At 43.6% G+C, this 26,040-nt stretch overlaps 2 protein-coding genes across 2 annotated transcripts in view; one reads left to right on the forward strand and one right to left on the reverse strand.

Moving 5' to 3' along the window:
• Positions 1-15,182, reverse strand: part of LOC139381812 (pecanex-like protein 2) — a 203,061-nt gene extending 187,879 nt beyond the window's left edge. Inside the window, 15 exon segments of the mRNA XM_071125589.1 lie at positions 317-408; positions 528-638; positions 770-941; positions 1,079-1,111; positions 1,419-1,572; positions 1,668-1,810; positions 2,657-2,792; positions 2,916-2,994; positions 3,146-3,288; positions 3,421-3,550; positions 5,074-6,213; positions 6,582-6,618; positions 7,571-7,688; positions 7,838-8,040; positions 14,871-15,182. Of these exon segments, the coding sequence (XP_070981690.1) occupies positions 317-408; positions 528-638; positions 770-941; positions 1,079-1,111; positions 1,419-1,572; positions 1,668-1,810; positions 2,657-2,792; positions 2,916-2,994; positions 3,146-3,288; positions 3,421-3,550; positions 5,074-6,213; positions 6,582-6,618; positions 7,571-7,688; positions 7,838-8,040; positions 14,871-15,023 (2,844 nt within the window). The 5' untranslated portion in view covers positions 15,024-15,182.
• A 5,064-nt stretch (positions 15,183-20,246) lies between these two features.
• Positions 20,247-26,040, forward strand: part of LOC139381666 (mitogen-activated protein kinase kinase kinase 21-like) — a 33,646-nt gene continuing 27,852 nt past the window's right edge. The window contains exon 1 of the mRNA XM_071125352.1: positions 20,247-21,952. Within this exon, the coding sequence (XP_070981453.1) occupies positions 21,178-21,952 (775 nt within the window). The 5' untranslated portion in view covers positions 20,247-21,177. The remainder of the gene's footprint in view (positions 21,953-26,040) is intronic.

Genomic DNA, 26,040 nt, shown 5'->3' on the forward strand with positions numbered 1-26,040 from the left:
TTGTAAGGATGAATATGGACACGTTGCTTTCCTGCAGGCATAGTGGCATACCTTTTCCCATCAGAGAGCCTTCTTAAGTCTATTTACAATGTTCGACTTAAACCCGTCTTACCAGCAGTTTGTAATACTAAATCATCAACCAAGCAGAACAGCGCTTTCACTAGCCTGGAGGAAGAGAGAGCTGCTACCCCAAAAGCTATTTGATTTCTCATGCTTGACTTAGCGGCCTCTGCAGCAAGAAACTGTTCTGTCGCAGTGCAAAGCATATCCTCCAAGTAATCATACACACGCTTCTCAACAATGAATTCAATCCTACCTTCAGAGCTCCAAAACAGAACCCGTACAGCAAAGATAATGCCGTCAGACTACGGAATATGCTGTACACTGCTGAGTGGAGTCCAGTTGCAGCTGACACAGGAAGTGGATACACAGGCATCAGGTTGAGGCGTAAGACTTTGGTGGTACAGTATGCATTAGTTCATGATATTATGAAGATCAACGTTAACAGAGAAGAGAGTGCCACTCACCTGTTCCACCAAAGAAATGAATGTCTATTTGTTCTAGCAGGTAAATCATAAAGGTGTTGATTTGTGGGAACAGGCCAAGGAGAAATGTGATAGGAAAGCAGAAGGTGAGGCCTGTGAAACATGAAACAGACAGGACTTTACAACTAAGATTTTATCATGAAAAAAAACCCCACCTCATCTAAAATAATTTCCTTGAGGTGACTGGAAATGGTCATAGAAATTATTTACTGTATGTGACTAACCCACTAAAATGTCTCTCAGGAATGTGAGAGCATCTGCTAATACTATGGTGATGCCATATACAGTGGACACAGGCAGGTCCTTCCTTCTTAACATCTGTTCCAGAATCCAAATAAGGCCACAGAAGATACAGAAATAAGCTGCCCGGCTGTAGACAACAATCTGATTGTGTCCCTGGAAAACATCAAGAGGGGACAGAAATGAAACAGAGAAACCTCGAACCGTCTACTTGGAAAAACCGTGGATACTAAACAACCAGAGAAAATGTATCTTCACACTTTTAGAACACAGTATGTTCCACTTAGACTCACATGTGTTGGCGAGGCTGCATCAGGTTGCACACTCTGTAATACAAACAATTTGTTTCAAGCGTTATTAATGTGACTAACTGATACAGTCGATGACTGACAGATAAATGTTTTCATCAGTAATGTGTCAGATAGGAAGTACTTAGCTAAAGTGAAATGGGTGGGGCAGTGAAATGGGTGGGGCAGTGAAATGGGCAGGGCAGTGAAAGTATGTGGTAGGGCAGTGACAATGGCATGGTCTTATCACACCCTATCACTGATCTGAATTCTGTCAACACAGATAAGCAATGATTACAGTTGATTAGGCCTTATCCCTTGTTACAAAAATAGATACCTTCTTTACCTTTAACAACGAGTACTGGCAGCTAGCGATGACCACGCAGAACTGGAAAACCCAGATGTCTTTGAAGCAGCCGTGGTTGAGCAGGATAAACCCCAGGAAGGCCACCAGGAAGGCCAGGAACACAGCCACTATGTTCTCCACCGCATCCTGGTTCCTAAGGGCAAAAATCTAAGTAAAGTCTACGTCAACAAGTTGACCAATCGCTGAGAGACGGAAAAGGAAAGATAGAATAGGGGCCTTTTCTCTTACCTGTCCAATAGCGCCAACAAGGTCAGCCGGTCATACAAGATGTTCACCCACTTCCCAGGAAAAAGCTTAAGCTTGTAGTACAGCTTAGGAGAGGGCTTTTCCTGTGTGGAGGTCTCTGACGACTCACCGATCGAGTCCTCCTCCTGTCAGAGGTGCAATTCAGGTTGCAATGTAAAATCTCAATAACACTTTAATCTTTAGTCATAAGGGTTACATAACATTGACATAATAGATGAAACTGTCATGACTGTTTGTTTCAGCTTATGACAACTGACTACACACTGTCAAGGCACAGATAATGTTTAGATCAGTTCTCATACAGCTACAACATTTCAGTAATAATCATCAGTGCATTTCACCCAATGTATTTCCTGTCTATCAATCAACTTTCAGCAATGTGCAGCTGGCATTATATCCCTTAACGGCCAACCGATAACTCAAACGCGTGTGCATGTTCTGTGAACCATATACTGTGAATTAGCTGCTGAGAGGGACGGTGATCTATGTGATGTCTGAGCCAGGCAGACAGATCCTGTTCTGCTCACAGAGTCACTATAGTGTAGGATACCCCAACTGGTGGCACGCGGGTTTCAAGCAATTTGAAATGATTATGTTTTAGTAAAATATTATATCTGTTTGGGCTTCTTGCGGTCAATTTGCAATCTACAAATGATTTGTAATTATGTTCTGGCCTGCTGACCATCCGCTCAAGAAACAATCAGCCCATGGCTGAATCCCTGCTATAGTGTGATGAATGGCCAGCACTCTGATTTGCAGTGCTGAGTCAGACCACTGCTTGGCCTTGGCTGTCTGCACCCACTGTCTGGGACGAATAGTGGTTTATGGGGGAGTGGGGAGTGGGGAGGAGAGGGGGGGGGGGGGTGAAGGGGTGGAGGATGGGTAACATCACTTGGAAGATTGTGTAAGGGGGAAGGGAAGGAGGAATGGGTGGAGGGGAAGAAGGGAGGGGGAGAAAGGGGTGTGGTCACCTGAAAGATTTCGGGGTGCGTTCTCCGAGGCCGGAGCCTGTGTGCAGGGATGATGCGGCGCTGGAAGGGGCAGTCTGTGTGTGGGCCCGCCAGGTCGTCCTGGTACTCCGAGTTGGAGGAAGTGGACAGGAGATCACTGGGTACACGACAAGAACGACATGTAAAGGCAAATTAAGTTTTAAAATACTAAAATGTCAAATATGGATAGAACACAACAATAACTTTATACAAATATTACATATCAAATAAAAATGTGCACCACATGTTGTCTGTGATAAGTTCAGCTCCCAGGGGTAGGTTTAGCGCTCTCTCAGCATACAGCTTACGAGGTCTGTCTCCTTGAATAGAGAACAGACAGATCTTCAAGTTTTAAAACCCTTACCTGATGTGACATAAGTCATATACACTATGTTATACAATTATCCAGGGTTTGTAACGAGTTTGTAGTCTTCAGAGAATTTACGTCACACCACAACATTTTGCACTTACTGTGGACTGTATGGAAAGTATAGGCGTCCTCCTTGTTAGTGGCCTCTGGTCTGCATATGACCTGGAGCATGGAGCTCTCTGACTGAGATGTTTGGGAGGGCAGGGAGTCGTAGTCTGGCTCTTTATCCTGGTCTGTCTGGGGACTGAGAGTAGAGGACAAACTGTACAACGATCAAAACATTTATTCATTTACAATAAAGATCAGATTAAAGAACAAAAGAAAGTCAATTGTGATGATGGCCTTTTATATCTAAGAGACATTTGAAAAGGTTTACCTGTCTGGAGACACAATGGGGATCCGTATTTCAGGGATGGTGTGGAGGGTTTCTGTTGTGGCCAGAGTATTGGGAGGGATTGGACGCTCTTGCTGGCTCTCTGTCTCTGAGTTAGCGTCAGTGACGTCCTCTGAAAAAACAACTTCCCTTTTCAATTTTACCAGTAAAGAATGATTAAAACACAACAGAGACAATAGCTTCTCTCCTAAAAATGTTATTTACATTTTAGCAGACACTTATCCAGAGCCACTTACAGAAAAAACAGAAATAGCTTATTCACATTAGTATTCAGACCCTTTGCTATGAGACTCGGAATTGGGCTCAGGTGCATCCTGTTTCCATTGATCATCCTTGAGATGTTTCTACAACTTGATTGGAGTAAACCTGTGGCAAATTTGATTAATTAGACATGATTTGGAAAGGCCACAACTGTCTATATAAGGTCCCACAGTTGACAGTGAATGTCAGAGGAAAAACCTAGCCATGAGGTTGAAGGAATTGTCCGTAGAGCTCCAAGACAGGATTGTGTCGAGGCCCAAATCTGGGGAGGGGTACTAAAAAATGTCTGCAGCATTGAAGGTCCCCAAGAACATAGTGGCCTCCATAATTCTTAAATGAAATAAGTTTGGAACTACCAAGACTCTTCCTAGAGCTGGCTGTCCGCCAAACTGAGCAATCAGAGGATATGGGCCTTGGTCAGGGAGGTACCAAGAACTCGAAGGTCACTCTGACAGAGCTCCAGAGTTCCTCTGTGGAGATGGGAGAACCTTCCAAAAGGACAACCATCTCTGCATCACTCCACCAAGCAGGCCTTTATAGAGTGGACATATGGAAGTCACTCCTCGGTTTGGCACCGCTCATCACCTGACCAATACCATCCCTACGGTTAAGCATGGTGATGGCAGCATCATGCTGTGGGGATGTTTTTTAGCGGCAGGGACTGGTCGATTAGTCAGGATCGAGGGAAAGATTAACGGAGGAAAGTACAAAGAGATCCTTGACATGCTCCAGAGTGCTCAGAAGGTTCACCTTTCAACAGGACAAAGACCTTAATCACACAGCCAAGACAAAGCAGGAGTGGCTTCCGGACAAGTCTCTGAATGTCCTTGAGTTGCCCAGCCATAGTCCGGACTTGAACCCAATCGAACATCTCTGGAGAGACCTGAAAATAGCTGTGCAGTGACACTCCCCATCGAACCTGACAGAGCTTGAGAGGATCTGCAGAGAAGAACAGGAGAAACTCCCCAAATACAGGTGTGCCAAGCTTGTAGCGTCATACCCAAGAAGACTTGAGGCTATAATCGGTGCCAAAGGTGCTACAACAAAGTACTGAGTAAAGGATCTGTGTGAACCAGACTTGTGGAGGTCTAAAATATTTTTTCTGAGGTCTTGGCTGATTTCTGTATTTTTTATTTTTAATACATTTGCAAAAGTGTCTAAAAACCTGTTTTTACTTTGTCATAATGGGGTATAGTGTGTAGATTGATGAGGGTAAAAAAAATGATGTAATCAATTTTAGAATAAGGCTGTAACCTAACAAAATGTGGAAAAAGTCAAGGGGTCTGAATACTTCAGAATGCGCTGTATATGAAGAACCCTCCGTGAAGATACATTTCAGGAAAGACAAGAAACCATGCATATGGCTAAACTCACCTTCCTTCTCGGCTCTGTCCCCCTCCTCTGTCGCCTCCTCTGGTGGGTTTCCACTGGCTCCCCTGGTGCTGTTAATGGACTCCAGCAGCGAAACAAACTCCACAAAGTTGGTCTCATTGGGGATCTGACCCTCCTTGGCCTCCAGGTCTGACTTAGACGAGGTCATGGTAGTCTGTCTGTTCTGTGATCTGTCCGCAATGAGGACTGCATCCTTCCCACTGTCCATGCTCAGGCCTCGCACGTGTGTCCTGCCCCCCGGGCCGTACTTCCTGAACGTAGACGGGATTCGCAGGAAGCCATCTGCATCCACATTGAGGTCTGGAGGGTCGTTCTCATCAGGGTGGGAGTGGATGTCGATGCCAGAGGAGCTGTTGTCGGATGTGGTCGACAGGGGGGTGGGGTGTTCCAGGTCTGCCTTGTTGTATCCTAAGTCCCGGCAGCCCAGAGCGGCAGAGTCAGAGCTCATCAACTCTTTGGTAATCTGGCCATCTGGGCTTGAAGTCTGCAGCTGAGCAGGGTCAACCTTAGATAACGGTTCCCCTTCATTCTCTGCACCACTCTGTTCATCATCCTCAGGCGAGTCAAAAGTGATAACAGGAATTTTGTTGAGGCAGTTACCAGCAGCCCCTCCATGGTGGCCGATGACCATCTGTGCCTGGGCAGACTCCAGGATGCTCTGTTTGACCGACTCCTCCAGCTCCGCAGCCGTCTGGGCATCACAGCTCATTGTGATGATGATCTTGAATGTGTCGTTCTCGTCCAGGCGGTCTGATGGGCCAGAGTTGTCAACCAAGACAACAGCTATCTCGTCCGAGCAGTATGTCTCCTCTGGCTGGTCATGCTGAGGAGGAGGTGGGAAGGGGTCATCATGCTCCTGAATGACCTCTAGAGAGTTGTTGTTGGGGTCCTGTTGGGGCTGTTTCTCCAGTTCCTTCTGCTCTCTTCTTTCTTCATCACTCCCCTTGGAGGAGGGCAATCCTTCATCAGCAATTTCCCTATGAGCCACATGCTTCTGCTCCCCCAGCAGGAGAGGGGTGGCCTGGTCAGGGTTGGGTCTAGACAGGTCCTCTGGGGAGAACTCCTCCTCAGGCTGCAGTCTCTCTGTGGGTTGTTTCTCCTCAGGGATACTGTCACTCTGGGCTGCAACAGATATACTAACGTTACAAAGAGCATATTGACAGGAATTTAGACTCATAAATACAAAAAAATTACAATTTACAATTTTCTGCTCTAACTAACAATAAAGGATATTGATCTTCGCAGCAACACTTTGCGAAACCAACATGAGACAACATTTACTGGAAGCTGATGGCATGCTTATCTGAGCATATTTTAATTTGAATAATGTGCTAGACTAGCATAAAGAGTGCTAATCAATGTATCACTACATCCATACAATGCATTCCAGGAAGAACATTTCATTCTCACAGTGAGATTTGAGAATAGAAAATCAATTTCCTGTTGTAGGGGGAATCAGACCAGTTTTAAAAACATACGAGAGTCAGTACCTTCAGTATTCTTTAAGTTTTCTGATTTTGGACACTCCTGTAAGGGCAAGAGATATGGATGATGGTGGAAAGAAAAAGGGGGAAAATGGTGCTCATTAAACCAAAAATGTATATTCCATAATATATACTGAACACCAATATAAACACAACATGAAACAATTTCAATGATTTTACGGAGTTACATTTCATATAACGAAATCAGTCAATTGAAGTACATTCATTAGGCCCTAATCTATGGATTTGACATGACTGGGCAGGGGTGCAGCCATTGGTCGGCCACCCACTTGGGAGCCAGGCCTACCTACTAGGGAGCCAGGCCCAGCCAATCAGAATCAGATTTTCCCCACGAAAGGGCTTTATTACAGACAGCAATAATCCCCAGGTGACTGGTCTCAGATGAGTCCGCTGGTGAAGAAGCAGGATGTGGAGGTCCTGGGCTGGTGTGGGTACATGTGGTCTGCAGTTGTGAGCCTGGTTGGACATACTGCCAATTTCTCTAAAATGACACTTATGGTAGAGGAATGAGCATTCAATTATCTGGAAACAGCTCTGGTGTACATTCCAGCAGTCAGAATGCCAATTGCACGCTCCTTCAAAACTTGAGAAATCTGTGACATTGTGTTGTGTGACAAAACTGCACATTTTAGAGTATTGTCCCCAGCACAATGTGCACCTGTGTAATGATAATTTTTATTGTACCCAGCACAAGGAGCACCTGTGTAATGATCATGTTGTTTAATCAGCTTCTTGATATGCTACAGCCATCAGGTGGATGGATTATCATGGCAAAGGAGAAATGCTCACTAACAGGGATATTTGACAGAAATTTGCTTTTTGTGCGAATGGAACATTTCTGGGATCTTTTATTTCAGCTCATGAAACATTTATTTCAGCTCATGGACTAACACTTTACATGTTGCATTTATATTTTAGTTCAGTATAAGAAGTGGTAGAATGTAGCTCAAGAGTAGTTAAAATGGTACACTAACCACTCCAATCAACCCAGGGTCCGTCTCTGTCTGTTTTACTGTAACCTGGATGACTGGATTCGGCCTGTTTCTGGTCAACATTGTCATGGCAACACTGTCAGGAACAGTGCTGCTTTTCCTATTTGGAAAGATGTAGAGAGTATGTGGTCATCTGTGGTAGTTCCTTTATCAAAGGATGACATGTTTTTCAAGACAAAAGCACTACTTCAAACTATATATACTTCGGAATATATTGGTTATACATTTTGTTTTATTAAACATGCTCACCTTAATTTAGCTTGAAGACATGAATCTGAGGTGTTGCTTTTATTCTCTGCACCTTGGATGACATCAGAGAGACTGCTTGGGGTCACAACGTCGCCTTCATCAAACATCACATGGAGGCGATAGTTGACCATCTTTATGGTGATGAAAAAAATGGTGACTGAGGTGCAGTATATACTAAGTGCCATGGTGGTGGGCGGAAGAGCCTGAGGAAAAAAACACACCAACTCCCTCAATATCTCAAAACACCGATCTTGACCAAAACTTTATAATTATTCAAAAATACTTCTTATTCTTCTTCATCACATTGGGCAGAGTGCATCCCACCCTTTCCTCAATAATATGTCAAGAAGTCTGAAACATTCCCCTTCATCTTGGGTGAAGACTTAACACCAGAGGAGCTATCTGAGGCTGTAATGTAATGTACATTTGAAGTCACAAAGGTTCAAGGTTAACATACACCTTAGCCAAATACATTTAAACTAAGTTTTCACAATTCCTGACATTTAATCCTAGTAAAAATGCCCTGTTTTAGGTCAGTTAGGATCACCACTTTATTTTAAGAATGTGAAATGTCAGAACAACAGTAGAGAAGGATTTATTTCAGTTTTTATTTCTTTCAACACATTCCCAGTGGGTCAGAAGTTTACATACACTCAATTAGTATTTGGTATGCTGCTACCCCGTGCTTCATGGTTGGGATGGTGTTCTTCGGCTTGCAAGCATCCCCCTTTTTCCTCCAAACATAATGATGGTCATTATGGCCAAACAGTTCTATTTTTGTTTCATCAGACCAGAAGACATTTCTCCAAAAAGTACGATCTTTGTCCCCATGTGCAGTTGCAAACCGTAATCTGGCTTTTTTTATGGCGGTTTTGGAGCAGTGGCTTCTTCCTTGCTGAGTGGCATTTCAGGTTATGTCGATATAGGACTCATTTTACTGTGGATATAAATAATTTTGCACCTGTTTCCTCCAGCATCTTCACAAGGTCCTTTGCTGTTGTTCTGGGATTGATTTGTGCTTTTTGCACCAAAGTACGTTCATCTCTAGGAGACAGAACACATCTCCTTCCTGAGCGGTATGACAGCTGCGTGGTTCCATGGTGTTTATACTTGCGTACTATTGTTTGTACAGATGAACGTGGTAACTTCAGCCATTTGGAAATTGTTCCCAAGGATGAACCAGACTTGTGGAGGTCTACATTTTTTTTCTGAGGTCTTGGCTGATTTCTTTTGATTTTTATTTATTTTTTATTTCACCTTTATTTAACCAGGTAAGCTAGTTGAGAACAAGTTCTCATTTACAAATGCGACCTGGCCAAGATAAAGCAAAGCAGTGCGACACAAACAATACAGATGTCACGCCTTGGTCGTAGTATATTATGTTTGTCTTCATTTATTTGGTCAGGCCAGGGTGTGACATGGGTTTGTGTGGTGCGTTTTTGTCTTTGTGGGGTGTCTAGCATAGTCTATGGCTGCCTGAGGCGGTTCTCAATCAGAGTCAGGTGATTCTTGTTGTCTCTGATTGGGAACCATATTTAGGTAGCCTGGGTTTCACTGTGTGTTTGTGGGTGATTGTTCCTGTCTCTGTGTTTGTTGTCACAAGATTACGCGCGTTACGTTTGTTGTTTTGTATTTGTTCGTTTGTTCTTCTACATTAAAGAACATGAGTAACCACCACGCTGCATTTTGGTCCGCTCCTCTTTCAACAGACGAACGCCGTTACAACAGAGTTACACATGGAATAAACAAGCGTACAGTCAATAACACAATAGAAAAAATAAAACTCTATATACAGTGTGTGCAAATGGCGTGAGGTGGTAAGGCAATAAATAGGCCATAGTAGCGAAGTAATTACAATTTAGCAAATTAACCATGGAGTGATAAATATGCAGATGATGATGTGCAAGTAGAAATACTGGTGTGCAAATGAGCAGAAAAGTTAATAAAACAATATGGGGATGAGGTAGATAGATATGATGGGCTATTTACAGATGGGCTATGTACAGCTGCAGCGATCGGTTAGCTGCTCATATAGCGGATGTTTAAAGTTAGTGAGGGAAATATAAGTCTCCAGCTTCAACGATTTTTGCAATTTGTTCCAGTCATTGGCAGCAGAGAACTGGAAGGAAAGGCGGCCAAAGCAGGTGTTGGCTTTTGGGATGACCAGAGAGATATACCTGCTGGAGCGCGTGCTACGGGTGGGTGTTGTTAACGTGACCAGTGAGCTGAGATAAGGTGGAGCTTTACCTAGCAAAGAGTTATGGATGACCTGGAGCCAGTGGGTCTGGTGACGAATATGTAGCGAGGGCCAGCCGACGAGAGCATGCAGGTCGAGGTGGTGGGTGATGTATGGTATGGGGCTTTGGTGCCAAAACGGATGGCACTGTGATAGACTGCATCCAGTTTGCAGAGTAGAGTGTTGGAGGCTGTTTTGTAGATGACATCGCCAGAGATTTTCCCATGATGTCAAGCAAAGTGGCACTGAGTTTGAAGGTAGGCCTTGAAATACATCCACAGGTACACCTCCAATTGACTTCCGGCGCCGACAGAGATGGCCGCCTCGCTTCGTGTTCCTAGGAAACTATGCAGTGTTTTGTTTTTTTACGTGTTATTTCTTACATTAGTACCCCAGGTCATCTTAGGTTTCATTACATACAGTCGAGAAGAACTACTGAATATAAGATCAGCGTCAACTCACCATCAGTACGACCAAGAATATGTTTTTCGCGACGCGGATCCTGTGTTCTGCCTTTCACCCAGGACAACGGAGTGGATCCCATGCAGCGACCCAAAAAAACGACTCAGAAAAAGAGGGAAACGAGGCGGTCTTCTGGTCAGACTCCGGAGACGGGCACATCGTGCACCACTCCCTAGCATCCTTCTCGCCAATGTCCAGTCTCTTGACAACAAGGTTGATGAAATCCAAGCAAGGGTTACAGAGGGACATCAGAGACTGTAACGTTCTTTGCTTCACGGAAACATGGCTCACTGGAGAGACGCTATCGGGGGCGGTGCAGCCAGCGGGTTTCTCCACGCATCACGCCGACAGAAACAAACATCTTTCTGGTAAGAAGAGGGGCGGGGGCGTATGCCTTATGACTAACGAGACATGGTGTGATGAAAGAAACATACAGGAACTCAAATCCTTCTGTTCACCTGATTTAGAATTCCTCACAATCAAATGTAGACCGCATTATCTACCAAGAGTATTCTCTTAGATTATAATCACAGCCGTATATATCCCCCCCCCAAGCAGACACATCGATGGCTCTGAACGAACTTTATTTGACTCTTTGCAAACTGGAATCCATTTATCCGGAGGCTGCATTCATTGTTGCTGGGGATTTTAACAAGGCTAATCTGAAAACAAGACTCCCAAAATTTTATCAGCATATTGATTGCGCAACCAGGGGTGGAAAAACCTTGGATCACTGTTACTCTAACTTCCGCGACGCATATAAGGCCCTGCCCCGCCCTCCTTTCGGAAAAGCTGACCACGACTCCATTTTGTTGATCCCTGCCTACAGACAGAAACTAAAACAAGAAGCTCCCACGCTGAGGTCTGTCCAACGCTGGTCCGACCAAGCTGACTCCACACTCCAAGACTGCTTCCATAACGTGGACTGGGACATGTTTCGTATTGCGTCAGATAACAATATTGACGAATACGCTGATTCGGTGTGCGAGTTCATTAGAACGTGCGTTGAAGAGGTCGTTCCCATAGCAACGATTAAAACATTCCCTAACCAGAAACCGTGGATTGATGGCAGCATTCACGTGAAACTGAAAGCGCGAACCACTGCTTTTAATCAGGGCAAGGTGACTGGTAACATGACCGAATACAAACAGTGCAGCTATTCCCTCCGCAAGGCTATCAAACAAGTTAAGCGTCAGTACAGAGACAAAGTAGATTCTCAATTCAACGGCTCAGACACAAGAGGCATGTGGCAGGGTCTACAGTCAATCACGGACTACAAGAAGAAATCCAGCCCAGTCACGGACCAGGATGTCCTGCTCCCAGGCAGACTAAATAACTTTTTTGCCCGCTTTGAGGACAATACAGTGCCACTGACACGGCCTGCAACGAAAACATCCTGCAGCCGAGGTGAGTAAGACATTTAAACGTGTTAACCCTTGCAAGGCTGCAGGCCCAGACGGCATCCCCAGCCACGCCCTCAGAGCATGCGCAGACCAGCTGGCCGGTGTGTTTACGGACATATTCAATCAATCCCTATACCAGTCTGCTGTTCCCACATGCTTCAAGAGGGCCACCATTGTTCCTGTTCCCAAGAAAGCTAAGGTAACTGAGCTAAACGACTACTAAGGTAGCACTCACTTCCGTCATCATGAAGTGCTTTGAGAGACTAGTCAAGGACCATATCACCTCCACCCTACCCGACACCCTAGACCCACTCCAATTTGCTTACCGCCCAAATAGGTCCACAGACGATGCAATCTCAACCACACTGCACACTGCCCTAACCCATCTGGACAAGAGGAATACCTATGTGAGAATGCTGTTCATCGACTTCAGCTCGGCATTCAACACCATAGTACCCTCCAAGCTCGTCATCAAGCTCGAGACCCTGGGTCTCGACCCTGCCCTGTGCAACTGGGTACTGGACTTCCTGACGGGCCGCCCCCAGGTGGTGAGGGTAGGCAACAACATCTCCACCCCGCTGATCCTCAACACTGGGGCCCCACAAGGGTGCGTTCTGAGCCCTCTCCTGTACTCCCTGTTCACCCACGACTGCGTGGCCACGCACGCCTCCAACTCAATCATCAAGTTTGCGGACGACACAACAGTGGTAGGCTTGATTACCAACAACGACGAGACGGCCTACAGGGAGGAGGTGAGGGCCCTCGGAGGGTGGTGTCAGGAAAATAACCTCATACTCAACGTCAACAAAACTAAGGAGATGATTGTGGACTTCAGGAAACAGCAGAGGGAACAACCCCCTATCCACATCGATGGAACAGTAGTGGAGAGGGTAGCAAGTTTTAAGTTCCTCGGCATACACATCACAGACAAACTGAATTGGTCCACTCACACAGACAGCATCGTGAAGAAGGCGCAGCAGCGCCTCTTCAACCTCAGGAGGCTGAAGAAATTCGGTTTGTCACCAAAAGCACTCACAAACTTCTACAGATGCACAATCGAGAGCATCCTGGCGGGCTGTATCACCGCCTGGTACGGCAACTGCTCCGCCCACAACCGTAAGGCTCTCCAGAGGGTAGTGAGGTCTGCACAACGCATCATCGGGGGCAAACTACCTGCCCTCCAGGACACCTACGCCACCCGTTGTTACAGGAAGGCCATAAAGATCATCAAGGACATCAACCACCCGAGCCACTGCCTGTTCACCCCGCTATCATCCAGAAGGCGAGGTCAGTACAGGTGCATCAAAGCTGGGACCGAGAGACTGAAAAACAGCTTCTATCTCAAAGCCATCAGACTGTTAAACAGCCACCACTAACATTGAGTGGCTGCTGCCAACGCACTGACTCAACTCCAGCCACTTTAATAATGGGAATTGATGGGAAATTATGTAAATATATCACTAGCCACTTTAAACAATGCTACCTTATATAATGTTACTTACCCTACATTATTCATCTCATATGCATACGTATATACTGTACTCTATATCATCGACTGCATCCTTATGTAATACATGTATCACTAGCCACTTTAACTATGCCACTTTGTTTACATACTCACCTCATGTATATACTGTACTCGATACCATCTACTGTATCCTGCCTATGCTGCTCTGTACCATCACTCATTCATATATCCTTATGTACATATTATTTATCCCCTTACACTGTGTATAAGACAGTAGTTTTGGAATTGTTAGTTAGATTACTTGTTGGTTATTACTGCATTGTCGGAACTAGAAGCACAAGCATTTCGCTACACTCGCATTAACATCTGCTAACCATGTGTATGTGACAAATAAAATTTGATTTGATTTGACTCAAATCATGTCAATTAGCCTATCAGAAGCTTATAAAGCCATGACAACATTTTCTGGAATTTTCCAAGCTGTTTAAAGGCACAGTCAACTTATTCCACCAACCTAAGTGTATGTAAACTTCCGACTTCAACTGTATGTGACATTATGCTCAAACAGCCAAGGGCGATACTGAAAAATGATTTCCTATGGATGATCTGATTGAGAAGTCAATGCTCCACCCATATAATGTGATCATTTGGCTCTTCAGCTACATCTGCTTGAAAATGGTTAATGTGGGACAATATTACTCCATTACATAACAATGACAGTACTCCATCACTTTAACATCTGCACAAATAACCAGAAGGCTTTTGGTCTTCAGAACAGTTCATATGTTGTTGGACCTTTTTATATCAAATGAATTCTAAATAAACTATGAAACAAGCTTTGTGGGTTTTTTTACTAATTGAAACCACTCATGTATTTAAGCAGACAAGAGGTACTATTCTGAAACACAGTAGGTCTGATAAGTGTATAGCATTCCTGCAAGATAATCGATGCAATTCCATTACGTTGGCAATAAAGGGACACATTAAAGAGCCCACATCTGGTGCTCGAAATAATTGTATAGGCTATCTTGACTCAATTAAGCCAAACCGAAACAGCATTCATGACCTAGGCCTACTAGACACTAATTTGCTCAAATGCGAATGAATGCCTGAAGTAGGCTTACTATCACATCCAAAAGGGATAGACGGTTTAGCTGTGCTGCGGCTCGTCTTTATGAACGCTGTGTTACAATGCCTGGAATTCTCTGCTTTTTCATCGCCGTGGAAGACCTACGTCCCAAATGCGACAATTCAATTTTCTGTCAATACAATTAATTAATAAATAAGCGGAAAAGTTTCAGTGCTGAAGATAAAAAATATCGCTATAAATAAAAAATGAGACTGGAATGTTTCTCCAAGAGAACCGTGTTTGTTAACTAAAAGGGCTCTTCGTGATGCGGCGGCGCACTAAAACCTTATAGACTAGATTACACAAGATCTGGGCCTTCGATTTAATTTACTCACCAAATGTAGTAACAGTGGCAACATCAGAAGGAACATCCACAAATAGAGGTGACAGGAGTTATTGAATTTGTTCTGGTCCGGGTCATGGTACCATCCTCCGGTCAATGATGCCCAAACCCCTTGACGCAAAGTCTGTACCAGTTGCGAGCCCATCCTCCTCAACTGCGATGGATTCTACAAACGATGTACGAATGCATATGTAGCCCATTTATTACGCCTCTACCATGTAGAAATTCTAGGTCTTTGGGTTCTATCAAACTATCATTCGCGATTTGCTCGCCGCATCATTCCATCCGAATGTCAGGTCTCACATGGTGGACGGCTGTCTCGTGGGTCCAAGATGCGTAGATCCTGAGAGAGCACGAGCAGTTGTACAGCGCTGCATCACTAACCCATGCAGTTTATGAGCTGATCCTGAATCGAATTGAATCTACTTTATGGTTATTGACGGAATTTCCCATTTAAAATTGACTGTAAATCAACATGAAATGTTTTTCACTTCTTTGGGACGAACATTATATAAACACTATTGATTATATTTTTAAAGTACTATCCTGATGATTGAATATAAAGCATAAATAGTCCATGAATAATTCGTGGAACGTGTCAATGACAGTAGCCTTGCAGTGATGCATATCAAAATTAACGCATGAGTTCTTATAATAATAATAATAACAATAATAATAGGCTTACATAACGTATATAATATACAGTACTGGTCAAAATCTTGGACACACCTACTCATTCAAGGGTTTTTCTTTATTTTTACTATATTCTACAATGTAGAATAATAGTGAGACATCAAAACTATGAAATAACACATATGGAATCATGTAGTAACCAAAAAAGTGATAAACTAATCCAAATATATGATATATTTGAGATTCTTCAAAGTAGCCACCCTTTGCCTTGATGACAGCTTTGTACGCTCTTGGCCTTCTCTCAACCAGCTTCATGAGGTAGTCACCTGGAATGCATTTCAATTAACAGGTGTGCCTACTTAAAAGTCAATTTGTGGAATTTATTTCCTTCTTAATGCATTTGAACCAATCAGTGTGGTACACAGAAGATAGCCCTATTTGGTAAAATACCAAGTCCATATTATGGCAAGAACAGGAAAGGAAGACCCAGAGTTACCTCTTGCTGCAGAGGATAAGTTCATTAGAGTTAACTGCACCTCGTCTTGCAGTACAACAATAAATGTTTCGCAGAGTTCAAGTAACGGACACATCTCAACATCAACTGTTCAGAGGAGACCGCATGAATCAGGCCTTCATGGTCGAATTGCTGTATAGAAATTAGTACTAAAGGACACCAATAATAAGAAGAGACTTGCTTGGGCCAAGAAACACAAGCAATGGACATTAGACCGGTGGAAAGTATTGAGAATGGTGTGGGGGTGTTTTGCTGGTGACACAGTCTCTGATTTATTTAGAATTGAAGGCACTTTAACAAGAATGGCTACCACAGCACTCTGCAGCAATACGCCATTCCCATCTGGTTTGCACTTAGTGGGCCTATCATTTGTTTTTCAACAGAACAATGACCAAAATCAAACCTCCAGGCTGTGTAAGGGCTATTTGACTGAGGAAAGTGATAGAGTGCTGCATCAGATGACTTGGCCTCACCCGACCTCAACCCAATTGAGGTGGATTGGGATGAGTTGGACAGCAGAGTGAAGGAAAATCAGCTAACAAGTGCTCAGCACATGTGGGAACTCCTTCAAGACAGTTGTAAAAGCATTTCAGGTGACTACCTCATGAAGCTGGTTGAGAGAATGCCAAGAGTGTGCAAAGCCTTCATCAAGGCAAAGGGTGGCTACTTTGAAGAATCTAAAATCTAAAATATATTTTAATTTGTTAATCACTTGTTTGGTTACTACATGATTCCAAATGTGTTATTTCATAGTTTTGATGTCTCACTATTATTCTACAATGTAGAAAATAGTAAAAATAAAGAAAATCCCTTGAATGAGTAGGTGTCTCCAAACCTTTGACTGGTAATGTATATACAAAGTAAAATAATAAAATAAAATGTTATTTGTCACATGCGCCGAATATAACAGGTGTAGACTTTACCATGAAATGCTTACTTACAAGCCCTTAACCAACAATGCAGTTCAAGAAATAGAGTGAAGAAAATATTTACTAAATATCCTAAAGTAAAAATAAAATAAAAAGTAAGATAATAAAATAACAATACCAATGCTAGATACAGGGGGGGGTACAGGTACCGAGTCAATGTGGTACAGGTTCAGGTTAGTCCAGGTAATATGTACATGTAGGTAGGGGTAAAGTGACTATGCATAGATAATAAACAGCGAGTAGCAGCAGTGTAAAAATGAAGGGAGAGGGGGTGTCAATGTAAATAGTCCATTTGATTAATTGTTCAGCAGTCTTGTGGCTTGGGGATAGAAGCTGTTAAGGAGCTATCACGACTTCTACCGAAGTCGAAGCCTATCCTTATTCGGGCGGTGCTCGGCGGTCGACGTCACCGGTCTTCTAGCCATCATTGATCCATTTTTAATTTTCCATTGGTTATGTCTTGTCTTCCTACACACCTGGTTTCAATCCCATTCATTACCTGTTGTGTATTTAACCCTCTGTTTCCCCTCATGTCTTTGTCAGAGATTGTTTGTATTTCAGTGTTGGTTTTTGTATTGGTGCGCGACGGGTCCTCGTACCCACTTTATTTATTGTTACATTTAGTGTTTGGAGTATGTTTCTTTTATTTGTTATTAAATACTCCATTTCACTCAGTTTGATTCTAACGGCGCCTGACTTCCCTGCACCCTATACACACGACTATGACAGGAGCCTTTTGGACCTTGACGGTACCGCTTGCTGTGCGGTAGCCGAGAGAACAGTCTATGACTTGGGTGACTGGAGTCTTTGACAAGTCACCCAAATCCCATGAGATATGCCTACAATATATAATTGTACGTATGCCGTTTTGAAGCCATTTGTAGGTATGAATGTCTGCGTTCAACTCCAGGTACAGTATGTCAAATAAAATTATATTTGTCACATGCTTCATAAACAACAGTTGTAGACTAGTGAAATGCTTACTTATGGGTCCTTTTCCAATAATGTATTTTTATTTCATTTTGTACTTTTACCACTTTTTTTTCTCTCCAATTGGTAGTTAGAGTCTTGTCCCCTCGCTGCAACTCCAATATGGACTTGGGAAAGGCGAAGGTCGAGAACCAATCATCCTTCGAAACACGACCGCAGTGCTTCTTGACACACTGCTCACTTAACCCAGAAGCCAGCCGCACCAATGTGTCGGAGGAAACACCTTCCAGCTGGCAACCGAAATCAGCTTGCAGGCATCCAACCAGCCACAAGGAGTTCGCTAGAGCGCGATGGGACAAGGAAATTTCGCCCCCTTATGTGTCTCTGGAAACGGCCGGTTGTGACACAGCCTGGGATCAAACCCGGGTCTGTAGTGACGTCTTTAAGCACTGCGATGCAGTGTCTTGGACCACTGCGTCACTCGGGAGGCCCCCAACAATGCATGGTTAAGATAAAGATATAAAATAGAAATGTGCACGAGGAATAAATACACAGTGAATAATTAATAATTGAGGTAGCTATGTACATATGGGTAGAGGTAAAATGGCTAGGCAACTGGATAGATAATAGAGAGTAGCAGTAGCATATGTGATGAGTGGGAATGTGTCTGTGAGTGTGTGTGTGTGCGTGAGTATGGCGTCAGTATGCATGTCTGCACATGCTATGCACGTGTGGGCATATGTAGTCTATGTGTATGTTGGGGTGTCAGTGTAACTATGTGTGAGTGTGTGGGTAGAGTCCAGTGTGTGTTAATAGAGGCAGTACAAGAGAGAGAGCGCAAAAAAGGTCAATGCAGGTAGTCCGGGTATCCATTTGCTTAGCTATTTAGCAGTCTTGTTTAGTAGTCTCATGGCTTGGGGGTAGAAGCTGTTCAGGGTCCGGTTGGTTCCAGACTTGGTGCACTGGTAATGCTTGCTGTGCAGTAGTGGAGAAAACAGTCTATGGCTAGGGTGGCTGGAGTCTTTGACAATTTGGGCCTTCCTCTGACATCGCCTGGTGTAGAGGTCTTGGATGGCAGGGAGCTTGGCCCCAGTGATGGGGCGGCTGGGTAGCCTAGTGGTTAGAGCGTTGGACTAGTAAAGGTTGCAAGTTCTTATCCCCGAGCTGACAAGGTACAAATCTGTCTTCTGCCCCTGAACAGGCAGTTAACCCACTGTTCCTAGGCCGTCATTGAAAATAAGAATTTGTTCTTAACTGACTTGCCTCGTTCTTAACTGACTTGCCTGACTTGCCTCATTAAATAAAGGTAAAATAAAAATGTACTGGGCCGTACTCACCACCCTCTGTGGCGCCTTGTGGATAGGTGCCTTGCAGTTGCCGTGCGGTGATGCAGCCAGTCAAGATGCTCTCAATGGTGCAGCTATAGAACTTCTAGAATATCTGAGGGCCCATGCCAAATCTTTTCGGGAAAGAGGAACTGACGTGCCCTCTTCACAACTGTGTGGGTGTACAGTGTATGCGGACCATGTTAATTCCTTAGTGATGTTGATACAGAGGAACTTGAAGCTCTCAATCTGCTCCACTACAGCCCCATCGATGTGGATGGGGACGTGCTTTCCCCGCCATTTCCTGTTGTCAACGATCAGGTCCTTTGTTTTGCTGATGTTGAGGGAGAGGTTGTCCTGGCACCACACTGCCTCATCGCCATCGGTGATCAGTCCTACCACCGCCGTGTTGTCAGCAAATGTGTGCCACAGGCCTGTGCTAGCTTTCTGAGCTAAAGCCTAGCTCTTGGCCCTATTTATAACTGGTCATTTTTGGTGGTTATAAAACACTAATATATAACTACTTGACATTCAATGGATTTTTTTTGCAAGGCTATTAGAACCAACTAAGCTATTTCAGGCCTTAGCCATATTCTTTAAAACCCACGAAAAAAACTTCTTACTGGGCCTAAAAAGTACATGCAATTGTTGAAAAATATGGTCTAAAAGGGTTAATAAATAGGCCTAGACAGTTAATTACTGGCCTAAATTATAGGCCAATTAATGTAGGCTAGTTTATGAATCATTAATAAACAGTTATTACTCGTTGGTTTATGATGTGATTGTCGTGTTGGTGCTTGACAAATAATGACTTTACGCACGGCTGCACAGTAATTCATTATTAGCCTACTATTGCTATCATCGATAATATTGCATAATTTTCCATCACAGCGCGCCCTCTTCTGCACACGGAGGCTACTCTCCCAACTGCTCCTCCTCGTTTTCCTATAGGGACAGGCATGTCACGTCAGGCTAAATTCACCAATCTGCGTGTAGAACAGAACAGCTCGAGCAGCGTTCGCAAACTTCCCAGGACCAGCCAGACGCTGAATAGTGTGTCAGACAGTTCGGATGAGTCTAGTTGGAGCGATGGCGGTGCCGTACGGTTTGTTTTGAGGGAAGTTGCTGAAACGTTTGATATCTTTCGGATCCTAGCGAATCATTTCAACGCAACAAAACGTTCCATTGTTTGTTACACGACAAGACATTAGCAGAATGTATGCTCCAAATGTTCAAGTGTCAGTGCAGTCAATGGGCTGACCTAACGTTAGCTAGCTACTATAGTAGTATAGCGAATGGGTTAGCTAGCCAGCTAAAGGTTTTGGAGAGCGATTCAACTAACGTTAGCTAAACTTGCCTGAAACTGAAAACTTAGCAATAGCATAGTTACCAACAATAATATAGCTAATCCTGATGTTGATGTATGTTTCTGGTGTTTAACCCAAGTTTATTTCGATAATGTGACTGCAGGTACTGTTTTGGCACTTGATAAACGTCAGCCTGAAAATTCAGGAGCTAACGTTTGCACGTTCAGCTATGCCCTTTTTTGCTAGCTACTAAATTAGGTAGCTGCTAACGTTAGCACATTTAGCTATGCACTTTTTGCTAGCTATTAAGTTAAGTAGATGTAATGGGCTTATTTTTCACTCTGTCCGTGTTGGGACTGGGTAAACTTTCATGTACACTTTCTGATAAGTAGCTCGTTAGCTACATAAATATGCATTGTTTTTTCCAACTAGCGTAACTTTATCAAAAGTTGACCCACAAAGAAACTCCCTGTGGCAACGCGGAGAGATGAAAGTAGCAAACGCGTTTTACCAGGACTTTGGAATACCATGCTGGAACCGTCTTGCCCATTTGTGATATCGTTCTGAACGATTCACGAGCATTCCAGTTAGAGGTCCTTTGATCGTTTGCTTTTTCGTCAACAGTTTGCACCCTATATGGTACGGCTACAGCCACCGAGAAATGGATATTTCCAAGGGCGGTTTCCCAAACGGTGAGGGGCAACCGAAAGACACGGGAGAGCATGCCTGGACAGATTCCCCCACTGCAAGAGCTTGGGCTCATTCCGCTCCCCTGTCCACATCGCTGTGGACGGCAGTGTTTGACTATGGAAGTACTGGAGAAGACGAACTTAGTCTGCGGCGGGGGGACGTTGTTGAGGTCCTCTCGAAGGATGCTGCCATCTCGGGAGATGAAGGATGGTGGACGGGTAAAATTAACCATAGAGTCGGGATTTTCCCTGCAAATTATGTTACCTATCAACCTGCCATTTACAGACTTCCAGGCGGTAGCACGGTAGGGGTGAGGGAGCGTCCGAGTACTCCCATCCAAATAGATTTTAGCGAACTCGTTTTAGAGGAAATAATCGGTGTCGGGGGATTTGGTAAAGTTTACCGAGGGGCATGGAAAGACCAAGAGGTCGCTGTGAAGGCAGCGCGACAGGATCCTGACGAAGACATCACTGCAACTTCGGATGGTGTTAAGCAAGAGGCCAAGCTCTTCTCTATGCTACAACATCCCAATATAATAAAACTTGAAGGTGTTTGTCTTGAGGAGCCAAACCTGTGCTTGGTGATGGAATATGCTCGTGGAGGGACTCTTACCCGGGCTTTGACTGGTCGGAGGATACCCCCACACATTCTTGTCAACTGGGCTGTTCAAATCGCCAGGGGCATGCACTACCTACACGAGGAGGCTGTTGTGCCCATTATTCACCGCGACCTGAAATCCTGCAACAGTAAGAAACATATTAATATTACCATCTGCTAAAAATAACCTTGCATCACTTTTAGAACAGATTAAAACAGAGCATGGCCATAGGTGCACTTGTTTCCAAAAATGCACCAGTGCATGCACTTATTACCTTTGAGCACACCCCTCTTGAAACAGTGTGAAGGATGCCGGATCTGGAATGGTCCACAATGTCCTCTACCAACTAAAAAATAATCCTAAAGCTTATGAATACACTTTTACTAAACTAATGCATGAGGATACAGTTGATATTCTACACAACTGAAACATCCATCACTAAGTAATGTGTTCTGCACATTGGGTAAGTGCCATATATTAGGCTAGAATGCAAGTGCAGGATAGTGGGTTCAATTCCCGGGACTACCCATATATAAAATGTATGCACGCATGACTAAGTTGCTTTCAACAGAAGCGTCTACTAAATGGCATCTATTATATGACATTGCATGCATGTTGTTAGGCCGACTAGCAACTGAGTGTTGAGGTTGGCATTTGAAGGAATGATTAAGAGCGAGGGCTTCTCTGCCATGAATTTCCGAGTTTAAACTATCACTGAAACCCTCTTGGGCTAGCCTCACATTAGTGATATGCTAAATCACGATTATGATCATATTCATCAGTCACCTGGCCCAGTGGCATGTTGAAAGAGAACTACTTCATTTAACTAGGCAAGTCAGTTAAAAACAAATTCTTATTTTCAATGATGGCCTAAGAACAGTGGGTTAACTGCCTTGTTCAGGGGCAGAACAACTCTTTTTTTATTATATATATATATATATATATAAACCTTGTCAGCTCTGGAATTCGATCTTGCAAATTTCGGTTAGTAGTCCAACGCTCTAACCACTAGGCTACCTGCCGCCTAGGCATTGTTGACATATCTGTCCCATCTTGCCTGATTGCGTGACAGTAAATTTAAGCTAATTTAAGTTTGCAAAGCAGTAATGTTTGACATTTTGGGAAGTGCAGATTCAATTTTGAGAAGTGCAGATTCATTGTGACTGCGATGAAATTGCACCATCTGCATTCCGTTCCTTTCCACAGTCATTCAGCACAGACAACATTCCCTCTTTCAACTCTGTTGTTTTTCGGTCACCCATATAGACTCCAGAGGCCTGTACAAGCAGCTGAGACTGAGCTCTCTCCTCCATCTGTTTGTCGGTCTGTTTGGCATGTGGCTGTTCCCCACAAACACAGATCCCCTTCAGGGCATGTGAAAACCAGGCAGGACCCTAGAGAAGGATCTGTGTATGCAGGGGGGACCCTCGAAAGGATGTGAAATAAGGTCTACGTTTGCTCAGCTGGGTTCCCTAACCCCCACCACCCTGAAATGTTGTCTCAAATATAGCCCCTGCTTTACTAAACACTCAACTTCAAACCATGTCATCAGTGTAGGCTATGTGCTCCTAAATTTCCTAAAGCATCTCATATTAGGCCTATATGGCCCATGTGGAAATCAAACCCACAATGCCGGTGTTGCAAGAACCAACCGAATGAGCCACTGGAAAAAATCCTGACGATTTTAGAACTGAAACATGCTACCGTTAACTTTTAGGCCTGTTTCAATAGGTGATAAGATTTCCGGACTCAAATTTTTATGTGGCGTTGTTTACTTTTTGATACTGCCTTGGAGTCGTCCCTCTGAATAATGCATGAGAAGGTTTCAGAGTGGACTATGACTGTGGCTACATACTTCAAAGTGTGACCTCTGTATTGTTCGAAACATGATTTTGGCGACTGTCTGTTCTCTGGTGTGTCTCATCAGGCTCTGCTTTCACCGAAGGTGAACCTTGTTCGTCAATCCATCTGGCTGCATTTTATTTTTTCACCAGGGAATCATTCACATGTCTACACAATCACTGTCAGATGGGGGTGTGGGCAACCAAACAAACCCAGCCTCTTTTTAATGAACAGGGTAATTCCATGGTAAGTTTTTTTCCCCCTCACTTTATAATGTATGCCAAATAAAACCATTAATTTCAAAGTTTAACAAACCATGCAACTCTATGTACAAGGACTACTTTGAACAATTCACACACAATATTTCTCAAACACATTTACTGGTAGAACTGTGGAGGTGCAATGTTTGGTAACAGAATTATGGTCAAATCTCCCTCTGTTTTTTATGCGACCACTTGTTCCAAAAACGGTTAAATATTAAGATTCAAAGCTGTCTGCAGAAAGAATGGGGTGTCAGCTATGACATGATACCTTGAGCTAGAAATTATGTTTTTTGGTTATTGAACTACAGTAGGTGAAATGGATTTATATCCGGTAACATAATTAGCGTAACTGCACTGCTAACACAATTTGGTGTGTTTTATTTTTCCACATTATTGTGTGGAATTTCACTTGTAGCTGACTTTAATTGGAAAATATAACATGTTTTTTTTAGGTGCGCACTGAATTCACTGACCTCCCCCACCCACCGGGAACTATACACTTTCTCCTGTTTCATACTTTTAAACCAGTTACTCAGGACACCAGCCACAAATAAGGCAGCCTAAAGGGCAATTAATCTGTGGGATATCATTGTGAAGGTTTCTCTGGAGCATGCATTGTGAGAGGAGGGCTAATGCAGTGCACAAACTTTCACAACTGACGGACTACCTATTATACCTTCAGAAGTGATCAACCCACAATTGACTTAGTGTAGTATAACACACACTGATTTGGTCAATGATTATCTTAAGGGAATATCAAAAAGTCAGTGAAATTGTGTCTTTGTGTTCCCTAATCTTTTAATACCTCGCGGTCGAAGGAGGAATGCTGCTAATGAGGGGCAAAAACTTAACATAAGTTTGCACAATGGAGTGGTCAAGCACTAGTTGCTAGGTGACGGCAGCCACAAGAATGCCCAGACTCCAGGGTCTGAAAGGCTTATTTTGATTATATTTAATCTCCATAACAGCTGCAACTCTATTTTTATTTTAACACAATAGCTTGTTCTTCCCTGCTGATTGGAGCTGTAGAGTAGGGAGGTACTGTAGGTGGAAGCAATGTTCATTTAACAGACAGGGCACAGCACATTGAAACGTGGCCTCTTGCCAGCCCTCCTAACACTTTCATTTTGTAGTTTCGGCTACAGAGATGTGAAGGTTAAAGAATTTCAAGATTCTCGCTCCAGAAGGCATGCACTTGAAATGAAACCAGGGAACCATAGTGTCCTGTTGGAAGTCACAGTGCTATCCTGTGGATCCAAGTCATGGTTATTGTGTCTAGCTCTCAAGTTTACACCTCAACCGATAAAATGGGTACTGAAAATATATAGGCCCATTCAGAGGAGGGCATAACCATAGATTGCAAGGCAACTTTTTTTGTCCCTTCATTGAAATGAACCACATTAATGCGTAGTTAGCCTACTACAGGCGTTTTCTGAAAGGAGAACTGGAAATGCTTTGAATATTAGTTTTATTATGGCCACTTAGGAACCGCCTATTGTCAGGCACCTTGCATAGCCCAACAGTTGGTGAATACCTGACTGACTCAACCCAGTATTCTGTCTACAAATGAGGCATTATCACCTTGAGCTGGTACTTTTACGGCTAACTTTTTGTATATAGTGTGGTAGAAACGCACAAGATTAAGCGAAGGGAAATGGAGATGAGCTTAAACTGCTGTATTTTATAGGCTCTCATTAAACCAGTGAAACATGTTTGAAATGGAATAGGCCTTGTTTCTTCCTAGAAGCTTGTTTTGGATATTGCACCACTGGGGCGTATTTGTTTTAATCTAAGTGAAGGTAGATGCTATGTCTGTTACAGTATAATGTTTATCTACTACAAATAACAACAGATGACACACAGTCCTCCTACACTGCCATAACTCTCCACAATATTGTTGCTGTTCTGCTCTAGTGATTCTGTTACATTACCCTCCTCCAGATGTAGCCTATTTGTTACATTACCCTCCACCAGATGTAACCTATTTGCTACATTAGCCTCCACCAGATGTAGCCTATTTGCTACACTACCCTCCACCCGATGTAGCCTATTTCTACATTACCCTCCACCCGATGTAGCCTATTTGTTATATTACCCTCCACCAGATGTAGACTTTTTTCTACATTACCCT

This window comes from Oncorhynchus clarkii, chromosome 23 (genome assembly GCF_045791955.1).
Source record: "Oncorhynchus clarkii lewisi isolate Uvic-CL-2024 chromosome 23, UVic_Ocla_1.0, whole genome shotgun sequence".
Classification (NCBI taxonomy): domain Eukaryota; kingdom Metazoa; phylum Chordata; class Actinopteri; order Salmoniformes; family Salmonidae; genus Oncorhynchus; species Oncorhynchus clarkii.